The sequence below is a fragment of the Oryctolagus cuniculus genome, chromosome 9 (genome assembly GCF_051225735.1).
Source record: "Oryctolagus cuniculus isolate XC-2025 breed Fujian yellow rabbit chromosome 9, ASM5122573v1, whole genome shotgun sequence".
Taxonomy (NCBI): Eukaryota; Metazoa; Chordata; class Mammalia; order Lagomorpha; family Leporidae; genus Oryctolagus; species Oryctolagus cuniculus.
This window is the reverse complement of record NC_142875.1, coordinates 79001141-79024677: the sequence shown is the minus strand read 5'-3', so window position 1 is coordinate 79024677 and position 23537 is coordinate 79001141. Positions and strand designations below refer to the sequence as shown.

The following is a 23537-nucleotide window of genomic DNA, read 5'->3' as shown; positions in this document are numbered from 1 at the left end:
ATTCAAGAATTGTTGAACAAGAATTTATTTGTATAAAAGATTATGAGCACATGTTGTATAGAGCATCCTGTGATTTTTTAATCCTTATATCTGGGTGTAAACCCTTCATTTTTTTTTAATAATGTGCCATTTTGGAGAGTACAGTTTTGAGATTGATTCAGAATCATATATACAGTAGTTCACTGGTATGCAATTCATATGCTTTGGGACATAAAGGACAGATTGATAGTTCCACTGAAGTTCTTGTATTGAAATTTTTTTTCATATGAAGCTTCTTTATTATATTCTTCCTTATTCTAAGTAATAATAGTATTGATAACACAACATTTTCATTTATTGTTATTTTAAGCATTTTATCCCAAAAGAACTTGCTGATGGAATGATACAAGAAAAGAGAAAGGACATCAAAAAATTTTTTGTTCTAATAGAGAAATTAAAATTTAAATATTAAGTAAAAACCTGTAGGCACCAAAACACTATTAAGTTTTGATCTCTGATTGTGTTGTAGTATATTGAGTTGAAAGAAATACTTTTCATTTACTAATGTAAAAGTATCACTAGAAGTTGGTTAAACATTTATAGTAAGTTGATAAGAGAATTTCATAATATTTTTCCCTTTGAGAAATCTTGTTGTCCAGAAAAAAGACTTGTTATATAACAAAATCAAATTGAGCTGTAGGATTGTTACATTTACAATATATAGGGGATTATAAAAATTTTGTGGTAAAATACAAATTTAACAGATAACTGTGACGTACATAGGAGATGAGATAAATGTTTGCAAATAGAAATTTAGTTAAAAAGCATGTTTGTGTATACTAATTTAAGAAATCTTCTGTGAAGGTTGCCATTGCAACTAATTGTTTAAAAGTGCTTCATATTAGCTTAGGGTTTGTAAGGTGCTTGATCTTTATCTAGAATTGTTTCCTAGAAACATACCATCTAAGTTGTGATGAACTGACATCTTCATATGCTTTTATTATTTAAATGATGAAACTTTTGTTTCATTAACTGATCTTCCTCAAAAATGTCATTTCTACTGTTACAATTTTATTAAAGATTGCTTGCTGACTATGATGTTAGATAAGAATCAGTTATTTATTGATTAGAGTAGCCATATTAAATTTCTATTTTGAAATACACAAATATAAGTATTATCAGAAATCTCTTATTAATCTGTGATAGTGGATATATGTTTTTTATCAATAACAATTTTAAAATTTAAGCTTTTTGCTGATAAATTTTGAGAATACATTTATGTATTGATTTATAATAACTTGTGTAGTATCATTGGTAGGTAGTGGTTTAGAAATTAAGAACATGAATTATAAATTTTCATTTAATTTCTTGCAAAAATTAATTAATAGATGTATAGAGAAAGTAGAGACAAGAGTTTAAATGTATAATTTTTCTAATTATTTGTTGAGCTGGTGTATCTGTTATATGCATGTAAATACTAACATTATCATAAGAGATGTTACTGAGAATGCATTTTATCATACTTCTATTATAAAATAATGGGTAACACTCAGTTTGAATTCTGACTCTACTACTTGCTGGGTATATTTTTGTGCACATTATGGCCAAGTTGTCTGTATCACACTTTACTGATTTTGAATAGGAGAGAATAATGATAACTGCCTCATAGGCTTTTTATGAGGATTTGTGACATTGATATATGTAAACCGTTTGAATAATATTTCACATGGAGTAAACATTCAAAATTGTTGTTAATGGGCTAAGGAATACTTCAAAAATATTTTATTAGCAGTAGATAATTGTGAAAGAAAGTATAGTCAACTGAAATCTTTTCACTTGAAAATAACCAGAATGCAATGGTAAATCTTTGTACCTATACATTTTCTCTGCATACTGCAGTTATATGTGTGTATGTGTTCTTGAGATTTGTGAAATCTATTTTATATATCTTCTAAGAAAGCTTAATTGATAGATCTAAGGAGGAAAGTTCAGTAATTCAAATAAATATTTTTGATTATGTGATGACTTAAAATTATTAATTAGAATAGCTATTCATGAGAACTTCATTGATATGAAATATATATAAGTATTTATAAATGACAATTGTTAACTTTTGCTCTTTGAAAAAGTGTATTACCTTGACAGATGGCAGCTCATGACTAGAGTTCAGAATAACTTTATTTTCCTTTGAAGATCTTCTAGTTGATATGTTGGGGGTTCTTGCCAGCTACAGCATCACTGTCAAGGAGTTGAAGCTTCTGTTCAGCATGCTTCGAGGAGAAAGTGGAATCTGGGTAAGCTGTGGTCAGAGGGAGCAGCATTCAATATCAGTCCATTAATACTTCATGTTTAACAGTATGTCTCTAGAGAGCTGTATATTTGAATTGTAATGGAAATTGTATTCCTCTTAAACAGTTTAATAAATAATTTAAGGTGAAATTTCGCTTTAGTTAGAAAACAGTCCAGAGGCTAGGGTAGTATATTGGGTGTTATCGCTAAATTTGTACATTGACTTTTTTTTCTTTTTTTGTTTTCTCAGCCAAGACATGCAGTAAAACTATTGTCAGTTCTTAATCAGATGCCACAAAGACATGGTCCTGATACTTTTTTCAATTTCCCTGGATGTAGTGCTGCGGTAAGTACATACGTTTAGTACATATGTTTTAAGTACATATGTGTAATTTTTTAATTCATTTATAAGTTAAATCTAGTAAGGTATACTGCATATACCAAAGTTCCAGAATTTAGAAAGTACAATTTGATGAGTTTTGAATAGTCATGTAACCACTACATTAATTCTAGTTTAGAAAATACCAATACTTCCCCAAATTTTGCATTCCTATCATCAGTATATAAAAGTCCCAGTTGATCTGCATCCTGGACATATTGAGACTTTATAATTTGAGGCATGTAATTTTAATTTTGGATTTCTCTCAGGATTTATGATGTTGAACACTTTTCATGTGTTTATTGCCAGTTCTCATGACTACTTCCATAATGTTTGTGTTCAAATCTTCTGTTCATTTAAAAAAATTGATTCATTATTTTATTATCCAAAGAGTCATGTATTTCAGATGTAGGTTCATCTATTAGATGTACATCATCAGGCCGGCGCCGCGGCTCACTAGGCTAATCCTCCGCCTAGCGGCGCCGGCACACCGGGTTCTAGTCCCGGTTGGGGCGCCGGATTCTGTCCCGGTTGCCCCTCTTCCAGGCCAGCTCTCTGCTGTGGCCAGGGAGTGCAGTGGAGGATGGCCCAGGTGCTTGGGCCCTGCACCCCATGGGAGACCAGGAAAAGCACCTGGCTCCTGGCTCCTGCCATCGGATCAGCGCGGTGCGCCGGCCGCAGCGCGCCGGCCGTGGCGGCCATTGGAGGGTGAACCAACGGCAAAAGGAAGACCTTTCTCTTTGTCTCTCTCTCTCACTGTCCACTCTGTCTGTCAAAAAAAAAAAAAAAAAAAAAGATGTACATCATCAAATATTTTCTCCAATTCTATGTTTTTATTTTCTTAGCAATATTTCTTAAGATACAAAAGTTTAATTTCTTTCATACTGTGTGCTTTTAGAAACTCTAAGAATAATCAATATAAACCAAGCTCACATTTTTTTTTCTGGTGTGTGCTTTCTTCTAGAAGTTGTCTAGTGTTAGTTTGTGTATATAGGCCTATGATCCCTTTTAATTATTTTCTCCTGGAGATCCATTTTTTTCTTAAGGTTTGTTTATTTATTTGAAAGGCAGAGTTGGAGGCAGAGGCAGAGGCAGAGGTAGAGGTAGAGGTGGAGGGGAGGGGGGAGAGAGGGGGGGGGAGAAGGGAGGGAGGGAGGTCTTCCATCTACTGGTTCACTCCTCAAATGGCAGCAATGGCTGGAGCCAAGCCAATCTGAAGACAGGAGCCAGGAGCTTCTTCTGGGTCTCCCAAGTGGGTGCAGGGGCCCAAGGACTTGGGCCATCCTCCCCTTGTCTTCCAGGCACATTAGCATGGAGCTGGATTGGAAATGGAGTAGCTAGGACTCAAATTGGCACCCATATGGGATGTGAACACTGCAAACGGCGACTTTACCCACTATGCCACAGCACCCACCCTGAGATCCAGTTTTGTTTTAATATCCATTGGTTACAGAATCATTTGTGTAAGAAACAGTCCTTTCCACCTTAGATTACCTAACAACTTTCTTGAAGAAATTAATTGAAGAATTATGTGGATCTGTTTCTGAACTCTTATATTTCCATCTTGTTGTCAATATCACATTATCTTTTATTATTGTAGATATATAGTTAGTATTTCTTGAAATTGGTTGCAAACACTCCATTGTTATTATTTTTGTTTAAAATAGTTTTGCTGTTCTAGATTGTTTATATTTATATATACATTGTTAAATATGCTTCTCAGATTTTATCCTATTATGAATTTGATTGTGGTACATTAAATCTATGAAATAATTTGGAGAAAGCAGATTATCTTGATATGTTTGAATCTTTCAGTTCAAGGACACAGTGTCTTCTTTTGTTTGGCTTTCTTTGTTTTTTCAGTGTTTTGCACTTTTCAGCATAGATCTTGGAAGGGTAGCCTTTCTCAAATCCTATTCTCTTTCTGTTTGTTTAATATAGTATTTGCATTTTCATTTAGGATCTAGTAGAATGGATAATGAAATAAATGTTGCAGAAAGTGCTAAGGTGATTTGTGTTGGATAAAAGATTGCATGAGTATGTGGAATAACGGGGAAAGAGGATACTTTTTCACATCTCAGAGCACTGTTTAAGCTAGCTTTGCGGATGTGAAAGTAACATTGATTATATTGCTTTTGGCAAAAGATTGAAAATATGACATTAATAAGAAATTAACAGACCTTGTCTCTTCTTTTGAGGAACAGTGCCTTTTATGGGGGAGGGGAACTCTTTTTTTCTTAAACTCTCTTACTTAGTGTAGGGTTAACTATACAATCATTAAGTAAACTGAAAATAGGTCTTTGTAAAAATTAAGAGGGGGAATGTTAGAGTGAGGAAGAGGAAGGGTATGGGGAAAAGTGTCATTTATGTTCCTAAAACTGTGTATGTGAAAAACATGAAACTTGTATAACAAATAAAATTTAAAAAAATTGAAACCAGAAAAATTAAGAAATTAACATTTTAGATTCATTTACTGTTCAATATCCTCAATTAATGTTTTCTTAGTATTTTTGTACTCTGATTCAATTTATAGTAAGTGCAGTCTGATTTAGAGAAACTTAAAGAGGTATTAACCAGTGATACACATGGCAAGAAAACAAAACCTTTTACTAGCAAACAAAACAACAAATTGCATCTTACTAGAAATGAAAAAAATAAACAACATATGCCCCATTTTAAAAAATCAAGAGGAGTTACATTGTTTCACAATAAAATTTTTTGAACAAATTGATATCTGAAAGTTCATTGTATGAGAAATTGTTTTTCGTTTGTAGGGTTTCACTCTGTTTTTGTAGTGTATGTGTCTGTTGTGTGCCCTTTGTGTATTTTCATGTATATATATAATTTTTTTAAAAAGCAAGCCGTTACAAATCTTGGCTAGTTTGAGATTCTTCATTGACCACATATTGAATGTTTTCTGTGTCTGAAGTCACAATGCTGGAAGGACTGCAAGGGATCTTCAAAAAGTTCATGGAAGAGTGTGTTGCAAAAGAAAAAAAAGAAAAATTCCCCATTTCCATGACATTTTTGAAGCCCTCTTGTAGATCATGCACCTTACTCTGGCAAAAATATAATGGTTAAGTAGATGTTTAAAAAAAGAAAGAAAAAGCTCATTACAGTAAGAGTTATAAGTGATATTGTAGACTTGGGTACTAACAATTATAGAAAAACAATGCAAAGAAAATTCAAGCTATGCTGAAGTGTAGAAAAATTTCACAGATGAAGGACATAATGTGGAATTGAGGAATAATTGGGATTTTGCTGGAAGGAGAATGTGTTTTGGAAAAAGCAACATGATGTATAAAAAAGGGGTTGTGAAAGAACAACATATGGTATATTTTGGAACATAGGTGATTGAAAAAAATTGAAATGGGCTGTTGGAACAGTAGTGAGAATTAAGATTGTTATATAACTTGGAGAAATTTAAACATTATTCTGTATGCAGAGGATTTTTGATATGGAAACTACTTGCTATTTTTGATAAACACCATTATTCTTGGAAGTATGTTTTTGATATAGCACATCGATTATAAAATTATAATGGGTTAAGGAACTTGTTTATTTTCTAGGAAAATAAGTACATTCATGCAGATATTTGTTGACATCAAGTCAGATAATCATGCACTTTCTCATTTATTCCTTAGAATGGCTAGATTTTGTTTGACTACTGCTATCTACTGAGTTTTGAATTATTCCTTTCCTTACTTAGGAGTAGATCTTAATCCTTCTAGGTCATAAATATCAATGGTTAACTTTCTGAATAATAAGTCTCAAGAATGTTATCATTAATACTTGTATTTCTTCATTATTGATTCCATTCACATTCTGTAACACAGTAATTTCTGGCACTAGAAGTTCAACTTCCCTTAATCAAATGAATGTAAAGGATAAAAAAGTGAAAATTCTGAAGCATGTATATAAAGGACTACAAGAGTGGACTTCAAAAGGTTCATGGAAAAATGAAACTTAAAGATGTTTAGTTTTGTACCAAGATGTCTTAGAAGCTGTCCATAATTTTTTCATAATATGTATATCCCAAATCTCTCAGATATTGGTGAAATTAAAGAGGAACCTTTTGGAGTACAGTCTGAAACCTACCTCATAATGTAGAGAAGAAACTTAATAAAGTCAGTATTTAGAAATATAATGTTTCTGTATTCAGAAAAATGCATGTATAGAATATTTCAATAAGATAATAGTTTCTATTTTCTGTATTTGATCATGATTTTTATAGTTATACTGCGATCACTCTTTACCTTAAAGGTCATATTTTACCTTAATCAACTAACATTTCCTTCAACTGATACTTTTGTGTCTTTTTCATTGCATTATAGGCAATTGCTTTGCCTCCTATTGCGAAGTGGCCTTATCAGAATGGCTTCACCCTAAACACTTGGTTTCGTATGGATCCATTAAATAACATTAATGTTGATAAGGATAAACCTTATCTTTATTGGTAAGTAATATGTTTAGTTTTAGGACTTTGGTCTTTCAGTACTTTATTCTGTAAATGTATGATATCAAGGCAACATATTATCACATGCACATATGAAGACTATGAAGACATAGCTAATTAAATTTTATTTATTTATTTTGATGTTGAGGTGACCTGCCTCATTATTTTTGTTTCCAGTTAAAGAGTCAAAGGTTACAGACCTTCTCTGTCCAGTTTGCTTTATTATAGATCAATTGCAGGGTGATTAGGATCTCCTGGTACTGATCAAGGAAAGAAAAATTCAGAGTCATATTAGACATTATTCAACTTGCCTTTTCTGTTGTTTTGTCCTATGAGCATAACTGAGATGTACTTAAAAGAATCATAATATAGAGTTAGAAACGTGCCAGGGGATCCCAATTCAATCCCATCAAGGTGCCATGTACCAGTGCCATCTCACTAGTCAAAGTGATCAGTTTCAGTTCATAATTGATCATAATGATAGGATTAAGAGTCAAAGGGATCACATAAACAAGACTAGTGTCTGTTACTACTAACTGATAGAATTAAGAAGGAGAGAAGGATCCAACATGGGAAGCGGGATACACAGCAGACTCATAGAAGGGCAGATGTCCTAAACAGCACTCTGGCCTCAGAATCAGCCGTTAAGGCATTTGGTTCTGGCTGAAGAGCCCATGAGAGTATTTTAGGCATGGAAAGCCAAGACACTGTGGCAAAAACAAACAAACAAACAAACAAACAAACCCAACCCTAAATGAAAGCTCTCTGCGAGTGAGATCCCAGCAGAAAGAACGGGCCATCAAAGAAGGAGGTACCTTTCTCTGAAGGGAGGAGAGAACTTCCACTTTGACTATGACCTTGTCTAAATAAGATCAGAGTTGGTGAACTCAAAGGCTTCCATAGCCTTGGCAACTCATGACAAGAGCCTCAGGTGATTACTAACGCCATAAATAAGAGTGTCAATTTTTAAATCAACAACAGCAGTCACTGTGCACTTACTCCTCATGTAGGATCTCTGTCCTTACTGTGTTGTACTATGTGAATTAACGGTATAGCTAATAATCGAACAGTACTTTATACTTTGTGTTTCTGTGTGGGTGCAAACTGTTGAAATCTTTACTTAATATATACTAAATTGATCTTCTGTATATAAAGATAATTGAAAATGAATCTTGATGTGAATGGAATGGGAGAGGGAGCGGGAGATGGGATGGGAGCGGGTGTGAGGGAGGTTAAAGCCACTGTAATCCAAAAGCTGTACTTTGGAAATTTATATTTATTAAATAAAAGTTTAAAAAATCATAATAAGCATATAACTATTTCATAGATAATTAGTAGAATGGGCTCTTTAACCTAACAGTGGTTTGCTCTGTAAGGACTGATAACTTGATAATATTAGTATCTAGTAATACACAGTAAAACATCTTATTAATAAGAACATCACACATTCATTGATGGCATTAATGTATGGATTGCATTTGAATTTCTTTATACATACCCATTTAATCCTTGCAGTGCCATGAAATAAGATTGCCTAAGTACTGTCTTAGCCACTTATTATTTATCCTTTGCTTTAGTATTCTAAACTGTAAAATGAACATCATATTAGTATTTGTCAGGTAGATCTTAATGAGGGAATAATATTTAAAGTACTTTGTACAAAGAGTAAATCAGAAATGTGAGTGTAGAGGCATGTGATAGTTATGTATGGATAGAAATGAGGGAGTTCTAGACAAGCATCTGAGCTTCCAAACATAAAAGGCGTTGAACTTCAGCATGATCATTTTGGGAAATCATACGTTTATTTCAATAATAACTTCATTTTGTAAAGCACTGATAAAATGAAGTGTTTTCTACATTGTAATTAAATTAATAGCTAGTAGGAGTGTTCTGTAAGAAAATGGATATATTTAATAGTCATATCATTTTTCTTAATTAAAACAAACTCCTTTGTTTAATCAAATTATTATCAAACGTGGCTTTGACTTTTGTTTTTTTTTTTAAGTTGTAAGGTATTTTCAAAGATATAGCAGAAAGAGGGCAAATTTTTTTGAAAACGTGAGCTATATGTAAGTGAGCTTTATGTTTGCTAGTTAGTTAGAAGTGGTCCTTAAATGTAGGTAAAGCCTATAATTGTAGTCCATTAATTTTTTATGTATTTATAACATTATAAATTAAAATATTAAAAGCTTCTGTAGTCTTCTATTTCTAAGTTTGAATTATATTTCTTTTGATTGTTCAAAAACACTTTAGACTTTAGTTTTATTTGATATGTGTTAAGCTCCTTGTATTCTATGAAAATGAGTTTTATTTTTATAATTTAGACTAGTAGGTATTAGATATGTTTCTTTTTGTCTGAGTAACTATTATATTGTTATTAAAATTTTTACAGTTTCCGTACTAGCAAAGGAGTTGGTTACTCTGCTCATTTTGTTGGCAACTGTTTAATAGTCACATCACTGAAATCCAAAGGAAAAGGTTTTCAGCACTGTGTGAAATATGATTTTCAGCCACGCAAGGTAGGTGGAAGTAAATATTTCGGTTCAAAATGACTGCCTTAAAACTCACCTATTATGACTTCTGTAATATTTTCTTTGACTGGTTTTCCTATGGCTTATAACGCTTTTCTTTTATCCTTTTCTGAATTATCTTTTTATTTCTGTGTCTGAATTTTGTCTCTGTAAGTTCAGACTTTGGACTTTTTGTAGTATGCCTCTTTCACATTCTTTAAGTCTCTCAGTCTGATCTACTCTTTGGCATTCAGCTAAGTTGATATACATAAATTCATTGAGTATTTACTGAGTATCAGACACTGTTCTAGAAACTTGGAATATGACAGAGAATGAAAGAAAAAACACTTCTGCTTTTTTAGCGTTTTGACTCCTCCTCCCCTTTAGAATCTCTTTCTCCTCTTTTTCTTTTGGTATCTGGCACAAACAACATTTCTTTGTTCCTTCCTCAGGAGCTTAAATCTTCAACTCCTGCCCCAATTCTATGTCCTATTTCATGGAACAACATTTTCATGGCATCCATCCCTGATTTATGATTTTTCCAGATAATCTTTCTCACAGCATTTTATTTTAGAATTTCTAATCACAATTCCTCTTTTTAAGCCTTTATTACTCCTTTATATGTGTGTTATTTGGTGACTCTTTGCATTCCCTCAAATGTCTCACATAAAACACTGAATCTGGTAGACTGGCAATAAGATATGGTGAATAAATGAATAAAATATGGCCTTTTGTTAGTTTTGTTACATTTCTCTGGACAGCTAAATACCTTGTAGTAGTTTATTTCCCAGTGAAATGAGATTAGTGGGGTATTATAATTGATAAATTAAAAGGAGATTGCAAGGGCCTTGTGGTAAGTGCTGCTCTGCTATCTAAGAACCTTTTCTATGTGATAGTAAGAGAAAAGGGTACTTCAGGACAATTAAAGACAAATAATTCAGGTTGTTGCTGTGTGATACCATGTAAACTCTAAAATTTGCCAGTCATTGTTGTTGTTGTTCTGGTACAACAATGTATACTGAAAAAATGAGTTAATACTCAGTGTTGTACATAGAAATTTAGAGCATTAACTATGAATATAAAAAGAAAGTTCATGCTTTTTGAGAAAGTGTTTTGCAAAGATATAATGGAAAGCCTGGTTTCTTAGAATGCTGAGAACTGATTCATTCTTTTATATCCTCTTTGGATCCTAGAGCTTTGGTATATATTACATAAGTTGTTCAGCTAAAATTATATTTAATATTTTACTCATACATTTTGAATATATTATTTGAAATTTTGTTATATCTATAATATTTTGTGTATCTATTAAATAGTATAAAATGTTTTAACAAATTCAGACATTTTCAAAGGCAGTCTTTTATGTTACTGTGATTGCAGTTCTAGAGTATTATTTTAGTTGAACATTTGAAGAATTTTTACTTTAATTACAATTCTTTGTTTTCTTCCTTTCTTTTTTCTCATCTCCCCATGTTTTTCCTTTGCTTTACCTCCTTCTCCTAATTAATTTATTCATTTATTTTTTTGACAGGCAGAGTGGACAGTGAGAGAGACAGAGAAAGGTCTTCCTTTGCCGTTGGTTTACCCTCCAATGGCCGCCACGGCTGGCGCACTGCTGCTGGCGCACCGCGCTGATCCGATGGCAGGAGCCAGGTACTTATCCTGGTCTCCCATAGGGTGCAGGGCCCAGGTACTTGGGCCATCCTCCACTGCACTCCCTGGCCACAGCAGAGGGCTGGCCTGGAAGAGGGGCAACCGGGACAGAATCCGGCACCCTGACCGGGACTAGAACCCGGTGTGCCGGCGCCGCAAGGCAGAGGATTAGCCTAGTAAGCCGCGGCGCCGGCCTCTTTTCTGCCTTTTCATCTTTCGTCCTCTTCCCTACTTCTTCTCTCCCCTTCCTTCCTTTAACAGTGTTTGAATTATTTTATAATGATATTTAGAACCAGAGATTCATACCTCAGTCTAGTTTGTTGGTTTCTGTTTGTCATGTGCTATGGATTTATAAATAATTGGTTCTTTTTAAAAAGTTCAATGGTAAACATCCCGAGTGGGTAATGTAGACTTTTCTTTAAGGAAATTCACTTAATCCCAGTGATTCTGACTTGTTCTCTGAGATTAAAGATTTTGTTTAATTCTGCAGTTTCAGTAATTCAGGCTTCAAGGAGAGGATTCTTGCTGCACTCTTAATGTTTTGGCCCATGAAGTAGAGCTTTACATAATATACTATAGAATAGTGGAAACCAGGGAAAACATTTTTAAAAAGCCATCCTAAATTAAAAGGTAGCAAGAGAAGATATATATAAATGTGCAACTGTGTAATTATATGTATAAGATAAATTCATATGTCATCAGCTGGAATTTTCTAGATCAATGTTCCTGCCTATTAACCAGAATCCATCTTTGTGTCAGAGTAGCCAACCATCTGGAAGTCCAGACTGAAGGAAACAACATCAGATGTAGATGAGGGCAAGTTAACTGCATGTTTGAGTCCTTGTGCTGCTTCCTGGCTCAGGGGACTTCCTGTGGTATATGTCAGTAAGATTATCAGGACGGACTACTTCCTACTCGTAAGACTGCTGCCTTACCATTTGTGGTGAATTGTATAACCATAACCTGATCATCTTCCTATTTTAATTATCTTAATAGTACCACTACCAAATTAAGTGAAAATTTGGAAATTATCTTAAAACCCCCTTTTATTTGTCAGTGCTTCCAATTAGTTCTGTTATTCCCTTTTCTTTTGTTTTACATTTATCAACACCATTGTGCTATTTCAGACTCACGTGGCTTCTTAGCTAAACCTTTTTGGTAATTTTTGATTGTATTCATACGTGCATAACTAGCCCACCTCCACTGCCAGGTATTTTCCTAAACTGTGGAGGTGATCATTGTACTTTACTGCTTTTATTTGTGTTTTATATACTCACAAAGGCCAAGTTCCTAAAAGTGTATCACAGATCTCTTTTCATTCTGGTCTTTTGTTCCTCACTACAACACTGAGAAGCATTTCTGTAAGTCTCTGTGCTGTACCATAAGATTCTTTACCTGTTGGGTTTCTTTCTTCTGTGTTCAGTTATTCAAAAATTCCTTTTTATTTTTCATACTTAGTATTACATTTCAATTCTAGTGAATTCTCATGTGGTAATCTTTTTACCCTGTTTCTCTTTCCTTTCTCTGTTTTATGTCAGTCTTTACTTCTTTTGCTTCTGAATCTTTTTTTTTTTTTTTTTTTTGACAGGCAGAGTGGACAGTGAGAGAGAGAGACAGAGAGAAAGGTCTTCCTTTTGCTGTTGGTTCACCCTCCAATGGCCTCTGCGGCCGGCGCGCCGTGGCCGGTGCGCCGCAGCCGGCGCACCACGCTGATCCGAAGCCAGGAGCCAGGTGCTTCTCCTGCTCTCCCAAGGGGTGCAGGGCCCAAGCACCTGGGCCATCCTCCACTGCACTCCTGGGCCACAGCAGAGAGCTGGCCTGGAAGAGGGGCAACCGGGACAGAATCCGGCGCCCCGACCGGGACTAGAACCCGGTGTGCCGGCGACGTGAGGCGGAGGATTAGCCTAGTGAGCCGTGGCGCCGGTCTCTGAATCTTTTTTTTAAGATATTCACTGCTTTTATGTTTGATCTCTACCAAATCTTGCTGTCTTTATGTGCGTACAGATGAAGCATATATTTTTGCCCAGTATAAAAAATTATCTTGAATAGTAACAAATGTATAAATATTTGTTGAATGATCAATTTTCTGCATCAGATATGTCAAGTATAATATATCTTTTATCTTAAAATTCCTTCAGGCAGGAAGTCCTTGTTTATATTTAGGCAGTCTTCTATTCTGTTTAAAGACTGGTAAATTTCTAAAGGTTTTGCTTCAAAATATGTAGTAGTGACTGTGTTACCTAGATGACCATCTGGTTGACTGTTTAAAAAGCCAGCTGAGTTGATATACATAAATTTTTGTTCTTATACATGTAAAGTGCATTAAGATTTTTTTACAGCGTTTTAAGCTCAGTTTCTATGTCTTGGTAATTAATATAATACTTAGAAATTGAATGTTTTAATAAGTAAAGATTTTCCTCTTCTAATTTTATTATTAGTTTTTAAAAACTGTATTTGAAAGGCAGAATGATGGAGATAAATAGGGAGTGTGAGAGAGAGAGAGATTTTCATATTATTGTTCACTCTGCAAATGGTCACATTGGCAGTGGCTGGGCCAGTCCAAAACTAGGAGCCAGGAACTCCATCCAAGTCTCCCACATGGGTAGCAGGAACACAAGTACATGGACTATCCTCTTCTGATTTCCCAGGCTCATTAGCAGGGAGCAGGATCTGAAGTGGAACACCAGGACTTGAACCAGCACTCCAATACATGATGCTGGCATTGCAAGTGGCAATTGTAACCCCATATCTTAATGCTGGACCCCTCTATTTTGATTTTAATCAGAAGCAGCATACATGTTACTTTCATGTCAAGTAAATAATTCAGTTAGCAGTACATTAAATATTATCTAGAAAGAAGCAACTTGTGGGGAAAAAAAGCACGTATGTTAGGCATTTAAAGTGTTTGACCTGACTTTTTTTATAGTTAAGGATACAGTTTTGTATTTCTGCCTTCTCTGCATTGCTTAGTGCATATTTTTCTTTTATACATTGAAATGAATAAAACTGAATTTTGCTCACAATATTTTAGGCACCTTGAAATAACTAATATCATAGTGACTGAGAGTTACTGTAGGTTTATAATTCTCAGATTTATATGAAGTAATACATTAATATGAAGTTGATATGTTAAAATAATCTGTAGAACAATGCTTGCATTTATTTTACTTTTTGGAAGAGAGAACAAACATATCAAATTTTTCTTAACTCATGAAATCATATTTGTTCAAATACCTATAAATTAACTTACCTGCATTTTTCTATACTTTAAAAATATTTCTGTGTTCGCTGTTTTAGGCTTTGAATTCTGAAAACTCTAAAAATTAGATCCAGTAATTGTTAGAAAACTTCATCTCTTATCAAAGTTGATACTTAAAATGCTTTTTGTTGACACCATTTTTAAGTGTAATATGGAAACCAGATAAAGTCATGTATTGATTCTTAATGAATATTCACACATTATGAAGCAAAAAGCACATACTGAACAGTAGAATTAATGAATCTAATTTGTGGAAATGAAACTACTAGAATCTTAGTATAAATGTTAAAACCTTTTGACAGGTTTGTCTTGCTTGGGCAATCCAAAGTCAAATCATAGGTTATGCTTTCTCAGTTTATGCTGTTGTTTTTTTTCCACTATAATTAGAATGATTGGTAATTCTGCATTTTTTTATTTGTTTCATCTGTGTCTCTTTGACCAGAACTGAGCCTTTGGTCTGTTTGCTCAGCCTTGGGCATCTGCAGTACCTGGCACAATGTAATGTAAATGTTGGTGTGAATGAATGCGAATATCATTGTACTTACAACAACTTTGAATCATAGTATATTTGAAGAGGAGTATCATTCTGGGGGTAAAAGGGTTCTGGTTCTGTATCCACATTGTTTTTCAGGAGTCGCTTTTTTCATCTGTGAAATAAAGAGGGCGAGAGGACTTGAAGAAATGATAGTTGATGATCATTAATAGTCATTGAAGCATTTCATTAGTATTATGAATGTCATTGTTGCATAGACACTAATATCTAATCATCATATAATAATATTTTAAATTATTTTTATTAAAGTGGTACATGATCAGCATCGTCCATATTTACAATCGATGGAGGAACAGTGAAATTCGGTGTTATGTTAATGGACAGCTGGTATCCTACGGTGATATGGCTTGGCATGTTAACACAAATGATGTAAGTTTTTTAAAAAAATTTAATCTGTGTTTTAATGTATTTGAGAATATGATGCATCACTGCAGCATGAATTGAATAATAATATACTTGGGAAAAATTGTCTGTATTTTCCTTTGAAGGTTTATTTTTATTAAGTTCATCTTTAAGTCAAATTTAGTATAATTAAATTGCCAACCTACATAAATAATACTGCAAAAAATTACTTGGCCAAATTATTGAGTATTTTTGGCACCAAAACTTAAGCACCATATTTTATTCTTTCCAGAATCTTAAACACTAGGAATATGTTTTATGTCTTTATTTTGCATAGAAGAAAGACTTTAAACAGAATGAATAAGTACAAGATAATCACTGTTATTTGTCACATCGTGATAAATGCTGTCAAAAAAATAAAATGGGGAATAGATATTTAAAGTATGAATGTAGATTTGGTAGAAACTAGATTGACCAGAGATGGTTTTAGTTAGAACTGAAGCAAACCATCTGAATATTTGGGGTACATACTCCATTCAGTGGGAACAGTAAGTACAAACACTTCAAAGCAGAATTGAGAAGTTCAAGGAACAGCAAGGCAGTGTGTCTGGAGCACAGGGAAGAAAGATGATACTGTTGAGATTAGGAGTAGTTGAGGGCCAAATCATGTGGACCTTTCATGTAAACATAAGTTGAGGCTTTCCCATCATACCCTCATAAAAATCCTTGAAAAGTTTTGAGCAGACATGTGATACCTGCTTATAATTTAAAAACACATCAGCCTATAGATTTTATTTCTCAGTTTTGTCTGCATCTCTCTAGACTTTAGTCTCCCGAAGGGCAGGGATTGGCTGTTGTGTTGCACTCTTTGAATTAGCACTGTGTATTTGTATCCCATAGTTTGTTCCTTGTATCACTGAGTGGCATACTATAGCTTGTTGGCCACATAAAAATTTCAGGCTGTTTCTGTAACACCTGGGAACTAATAATCTTAATTTTTACATTTTTAAAGATTTCATTTTTATTTTTAGTACACAAACAAAATTAAAGAATATACCATAGATACCACCTGTGGCTTGTAAAGTTTCAAATATTTCCTCTCTGTACCTTAACAGGAAAAGATTGCTTTTCCTGACTTGGAACAAACGGTGGAACCATAATCAATAAGTAAAAGAGCAATTTTAACAGAATATACAAATGAAATTCTGCTTTTATTTGTCCTTCAGAGGATACAGTCTTTTTACTTTAGAGTAGAAGAAACTCCAGTGGTCTTGTTGACTATGATTAGTTGGTAAAACAGAATATTAAGAAAAAAGACTTAGAGTTTTTAGTTATTTGTGATAATGCTCCAGGAAGTGAAAAAGCCAGGATAGTAATACATATAAATAGATGCATTTAGTAACATTTTAAGTTTCTATACCTTTAAAACATTTATTGCCTTTAATGATAGAATTTGGAAAGTGGCAAAATCTGATGGTAATTTGTGTGCTAAATTCCAAATATAAATCATTTAACTAATTTTCACAAAAATCTTTACTGGCTTTTATTATTTAAACACTCCATTAACGTTTTAACTAATGCTTTCATCTGTTATTGTTATGTTTTATTGTTATGTTCATGACAATGAAGGCACATGTACTTACATGTTTTGTTATTACAAAATAATGATTTGTTCTTTTTTATAACTTTTTAAACACAGAGCTATGACAAGTGCTTTCTTGGATCTTCAGAAACTGCTGATGCAAATAGGGTCTTTTGTGGTCAACTTGGTGCGGTTTATGTGTTCAGTGAAGCACTTAATCCAGCACAGATATTTGCAATTCATCAGTTAGGACCTGGATATAAGGTAGTAATAATCATTTTACTAGAACATTTATGGGAATTTTTATATGTAAAATGTGACAATTTATTTCGTTGGTGTAGATTAAGAGTCATGTTTGTTTTTTGAAACTCAGTCAGTTGTCACTATGTTTCTCTTAGTTTAAAATGTGCTTTCTCTCTTTTTAATTATTTTCCCTTCATGTACTTTTTTATTTTTGAGAATGTTTTTTAATTTTGAAGATTTGTCTTTTGTTATAATTCTGAAGTAATAAATCTTTCAGAATTATATGGTTTAATATGGTATTTACAATCTCAATTTTTGAAATGTATGCATTATATAATGAACATATGAAATTCTTATTGAAAAGATTAAGTAACTTTGATAGCACAGTTTATACTACTCAAGCATAAAAAAAGAATCAATCTTGTCTTTTGCAACAACATGGATGCAACTGGAAACCATTATGTTTGGTGAAATAAACCAGTCCTAAAAGGACAAATATATTCTCAGATATGTGGTAATAAATATAAATACAAAAAAAATTAGGGATGAAATGGACATCTTGTGACTCAATTGTTATTTTTGGTCCTTATTTATACTTCTTTGGAACTGTGGACTTTCTACTTCTTGAAAGTTATGGCTAGTGGTGCATTCAGCCTGTGATTATTGAATGGATTAAAATTGTGTTTTTGCAAAAATTGAAGAGAAAGAATGACGAAGGGGATTGAGGGAGAGAAAGAAGGAGAAAGGGAAATATGTTTATGCTCTTAGAATTTTACCTATAAAAATGAAATATATTGTCTTTATATGAATAAAAATTAAAGAGAAAATAATTCTAAAGGAAAATAATATAAAATATTATGTATGGCTGAAGTTACTCAATTGTAACTTGTATGTTTGCTTTTCTACTTGTCAGTAATGAAATGAGTACAGTAGTGAGTATCATAATTTTTTAAAACTCATTGTGATTTATCATATTCTTCCTGTTATTTAACTTTGAAAATGAGGCCTTATTGAGTTAGGATTGAGTATTCACATAATGAACAGCACACTTGGCTAGGGAAATATGTTTGGATTTTACTTAAATCATGTTGGGAATTGTGACATTCCTAAGTATTTGGAACTGAGATTTATACAATATAAGTAAAAGTTTGTATAAATGTGAAGGAGTATGTGTCTTGTGTTGAAGTGGTTTTTTTAAACTTAGTGTTAAATAATTAGAGGGGTACTAAGCATTAAAGTAATCTTTATTTTCTTGTATTTTTACATTGATAATTGCTTTTTATATAAATGTTCTATAATAAATAAATAACAATTTGAATTTAATCATATTAGAAGATCTATCTGTTCCCAGTGATTTTAATACTTACAATAGTGTTATTAATTTTATGTCATTATGACATTACTTGCTACACTCTTTTATTCATTTTGTTTTATTTATTTCACTAGTCTTAGAAATGTATTTTTGTTAGTTCAGCCATTTTTGCTTTCCTTGGTCCTTTTGTTAGGTTTGAGTTATGGTTCTGCCATATGTAGACTTTGCATGGAACTGTTTTTGTTATTCAGATGTTTAATTAATATGCAACCTGCCTTTTTTATACTTCTTTGCCTTTTTACACTAAATACCTGGAGTTTAAATTTTTCAAGCACTAATAAAATGATTTTAAATAATGAATAAATAAGTAAAAGACAAAGATAAAAAAAAAACTGAGGAAATACAGACATAAAAATGCTAATCCAGTTTTGCTATAGTGAAATGTTAAAATTGCTGGTAACTTAAAAAAGTGAACTGTAAGCAGTTATATAATTCTTCCATTCAGAAAGGAATGTCCTTAACAGCTTTGCAAACTTAGTAATGTGTTATATGGCTAGCTCTTGTCACATCCTTTTATAACAACAGTGAAAGTAAGCAATAGCTCTGTGTCACCTTTTTCTGTACAAAAATATCCGTGTGATACAGAGTATGTCCACTGCACAATAGAGTTGCCTACATCATAGCCAGAACTTTTAAAGGGAAATACTGTCAAATTTAGAGTATTACATGAAGAAATATTTTATTAAGTTCCTAACCTGCAGTGCCTGTTTTAATGGACATTGTCATTCATGAAAACAAAACATTTTCTCAGCTTGTGCATTCTAGAAGTATAATACCACTCTGATAGATTGCATTTGCAAACATTTTAATAATCAATTTTCTTTAGAAATACACAGAATTCAGAGAAGGAGGCAAGGATCAGATTGAGTTTTGATGGGAAAAGAAGCAGAGAGGTTCACATTAGTTTCAAGTTTTATAGTAAAATATATGACAGAGTGAGTTAAGGAGTAGAGGGCTACCATATTGAAAAGGTATGTTGTATATAGTAATTAGTTGACTTTTGATTTGTATCATACATGAAGCTTAAACTATTTAAAGTTGTGTAATAACACAGTATCTCTTTTTTGCCTCAAATTTCTTGCAGCTTAGTATAATTGTAGTAGTCTGTCAGTTGTCTCAGTGATTCTGAGCTTTATGTCAATATATGGGCCCTGAAGTAAATTAATTAATTCTTTCCCTAGATAACATCATCAAACTGTATCACTGTGGAGCCTATTGTAAATGATTTTGACCTAGTATTAGAGAGTTTTAATTTCTGTGCCTGCTTTTGAGTAGTGTAAACTGGCAGTGAATTTTCTGTGTGTGATTAGTTAAGTAGTAAATAAGAAGAGTATTAGGCCAGCGCCGGGGCTCACTAGGCTAATCCTCTGCCTTGCGGCACCTGCATACCGGGTTCTAGTCCCAGTCGGGGCACCGGGTTCTGTCCCGGTTGCCCCTCTTCCAGGCCAGCTCTCTGCTGTGGCCAGGGAGTGCAGTGGTGGATGGCCCAAGTGCTTGGGCCCTGCACCCCATGGGAGACCAGGATAAGTACCTGGCTCCTGCCATCAGATCAGCGTGGTGTGCCGGCCACAGCGCGCCGGCCGCAGCGGCCATTGGAGGGTGAACCAACGGCAAAGGAAGACCATTCTCTCTGTCTCTCTCTCTCACTGTCCACTCTGCCTGTCAAAAAACAAACAAACAAACAAACAAAAAAAGAAGAGTATCACTTATGAATTAAATAAATCATTAGACTTGGGGAAAATCACTTTGTATTGGATCTGTTACATATTAAGGTTTGTTTTATGACATAAAATTGGCATATCCAGGATATTTCATGTGTACTTTAGAAGAAGGTGTATTTGCTATGTTACGTGGTCTATTCTAGAGATACCTGTAATATTTAGTTGGTTTTTGTTCATATGTTCTGTTTCCTTGTTGATTTGCCTAATTTGGTACAAAAATGTTTTGAGATCAATAATTTTTTCCATGAACATACACTTTTTCCATGAACCATGAACTTTTTGAAGACCCTTCATTTATATGAACTCCAGTTTTTTGTGTGCTAAAATAAACTTATATTAAAATTTTCACAATCTTTTTGAAGTTCCTTTATAGAGGAGAAAATGTAGTGTTTGGTACTATCTCTGGGTTCTCTCATCCACTGGGTGTCTTTGTTTTTTTTTGTTTGTTTGTTTGTTTAACAGAAAATTAGGTATTAATTTATTTTAAACTAACAATTTCTTTACAAAAATAACTATATTTTCTTTTTAATTTATAATTTATTTTAATTGTATATATTTGTGAGGTGTGATAATTTGATAAATGTTTCAGTGAGTGATGATCAAATCAGGTTATTTAGCATTTCCATCTCCTTAAACATTAAAAACGTTTTTTTGTGGGGAGGGATTTGTAATTTTGTGTGGGTTTCTTAGGTTTCCCCTTCTTGACATTTTTTGCTTTATATACTCATATCTACAGATATTACAAACACATTTCATTATTTTGTAATTACAACTTTTATAATCATATTCCTTTAAAAATTTCTGTTTTTTTCTTCACACTGTTTTTCGAATTTTTTCCTTAGTGTAGGGTTAAGGTTGTGAATATAAAGTAAAGTGATAATGGATCTTTGTAAAAATTAAGAGAGGGGATAGGGGAGGGAGGAGGTAGAAGGGTGGGAGCATGAACAGGAAGTAGAATGAGAAGTATCACTATGTTCCTGACTGTTTGTAGGAAATACATGGAGCTTGTATAACAAATAAAATTTAAAAAATAAACCTAAAAAAGTCAAAATAAAAACAATTTAATTGGTTCATTGTATGCCTTTTAAAGAAGCTGAGAGCAGAAAGCAAATCAAGTATGTGCTGGTGAATTTCCTTGTATTTGCCTTCTTTTAATTATGGATCCTCATTTGTTCCTGTGGTTTCAATTATCACCTGCAGTCATTTCCTTAAGTCACTATCGCTTTGTTCCCACCCATCTTCTTTGTATTATTGCTATCAAATATATTATATTTCTATTCCATAGAAATCCAATAACATAATTCTTTATACAACTGCTTGTAAATCAAAAGAAAAATGGTAAAGGAATATCTGTGTATACCATCATTTTAAAATTTTTTTAGGTTTATAATTTTTATTGACAAGGTTAGTCAGAATATTTAAAATCAAAGGCCAATTCCTAGGTCTCTGTTAGTTCCTTATTCCATTCATTACATTAAACATACCTTTCCCTAAAGTCTTAATAATTTCATAAAGAAATAAGTCAAACCTGAGAAAAGACCTGTTCACATTCATCATCAGTTTTATATATTTCTGTTCTTTCTTTTCAAAGATTTATTTATTTTACTTGAAAGTCAGTTACATAGAAAGTGAAAGAGACGCAGAGAGAGAGAGAGAGAGAGAGGTCTTCTATCTGCTGGTTCACTCCCCAATTGGCCACAAAGGCTGGAGCTGCGCTGATCCCAAGGACTTGGGCCTTCTGCTACTGCTTTCCCTGGCCATATTAGAGAGCTGGATAGGAAGTGGAGCAGCCAGGACTCATACCAGTGCCCATATCTGATGCTGGCACTGCAGGTGGTGGCTTTACCCGCTATTCCACAGCACCGGCCCTATATTTCTATTCTATGATGTATTTTTTAAACATTCAATTAGTACATCACATATTTTATTTTTGTTATAACAGCATGTTTTAGTGTAAGATTCAGAGATTATTTAATAAACTGATTAAGACAAAAGATAAAATCAGTCTCACTCAGGAGTGGCCATCTGCTGATCACCTAGAATCCTGATTGGTAAAATTTCAAACCCAACAGTACAAATTACACAAACACATTAAATTTCTTTTATGGTAAATATAAGCATATTTTCATTTCTGGGAAATACTTTGTCAGAGATAGCCGCTACTGCCTAACATTTCTGGCACTATATATGGTACCTTCATCATCATTATGAGGGTGGTCAAGTTTCTGGTAAGTATCAGCATTTTTTTATGGGCAAAGTAGTTAATAAGAATTGGTGAATTTATTGATAAGCCAAATGTGGTTGTATGAAACCCCTCTTCCCAAAATTTTTGAAGCTTTGATGTATTGATTTTGGTATGTCCTTAATATAAAATTTATCAACAAACATTTTTTCAGATATAACACTAAAACTACAAATTGATGACACTTTAAAGGCAAAGCAGGAGAGCTGTCTGTTTCTTCAGTGTCCTGTCACTGCTGACTTTCGCTGCTCTGTCACACTGCCCCAACACTGACATTTCATAGTTTACAAGTGGAAAGACACCTATCTACATGAGTTTAAAAATTGATCTGCACAAAAGAAATAAAAACTCTTATATACAACAAATTGTTTTTTAAAAATACAAAAATAACATCTGTCACTTCTGGCATGCTGACAATGTGACGTATTTACACATGCAGGAGAGAAGTTCCAATCTAGTCCTCTGGACAACTGTAGCTTGTGTATAGTTACATGATGAACACACCATCACTGAACTTTCACTCTAACAGAAGAGAAGTGTATTCAAAATATTTCATGTACTAAATACCACAATAGTCTGTGTATAAAAATGCCCATTACAGGGCCGGCGCCATGACTCACTTGGTTAATCCTCCGACTGTGGCGCCTGCAATTCCATATGGGCGCTGGTTCTAGTCCCGGTTGCTCCTCTTCCAGTCCAGCTCTCTGCTGTGGCCCGGGAGGGCAGTGGAGGATGGCCCAGGTGCTTGGGCCTCTGCACCCGCATGGGAGACCAGGAGGAAGCACGTGGCTTCTGGCTTCGAATAGGAGTAGCTCCGACTGTAGCGGCCATTTCAGGGGTGAACCAACGGAAGGAAGACCTTTTCTCTGTCTCTCTCACTGTATATAACTCTACCTGTCAAAAAAAAAATGGCCGTTACAATAGCTTTTGTTCTACCTGATTAAAATAATACCTTAT

At 33.7% G+C, this 23537-nt stretch overlaps 1 protein-coding gene across 10 annotated transcripts in view; it reads left to right on the top strand.

Annotated features, from left to right (window-relative positions):
• NBEA (neurobeachin) overlaps positions 1 to 23537 on the top strand; it is a 732675-nt gene that overhangs the window by 90877 nt on the left and 618261 nt on the right. For all 10 annotated transcript variants that reach the window (XM_070049020.2, XM_070049018.2, XM_051831739.3 and 7 more), the window contains exons 3-8: positions 2173 to 2273; positions 2519 to 2614; positions 6982 to 7103; positions 9496 to 9622; positions 15328 to 15447; positions 17120 to 17266. In XM_070049020.2, the coding sequence (XP_069905121.1) occupies positions 2173 to 2273; positions 2519 to 2614; positions 6982 to 7103; positions 9496 to 9622; positions 15328 to 15447; positions 17120 to 17266 (713 nt within the window). The remainder of the gene's footprint in view (positions 1 to 2172; positions 2274 to 2518; positions 2615 to 6981; positions 7104 to 9495; positions 9623 to 15327; positions 15448 to 17119; positions 17267 to 23537) is intronic.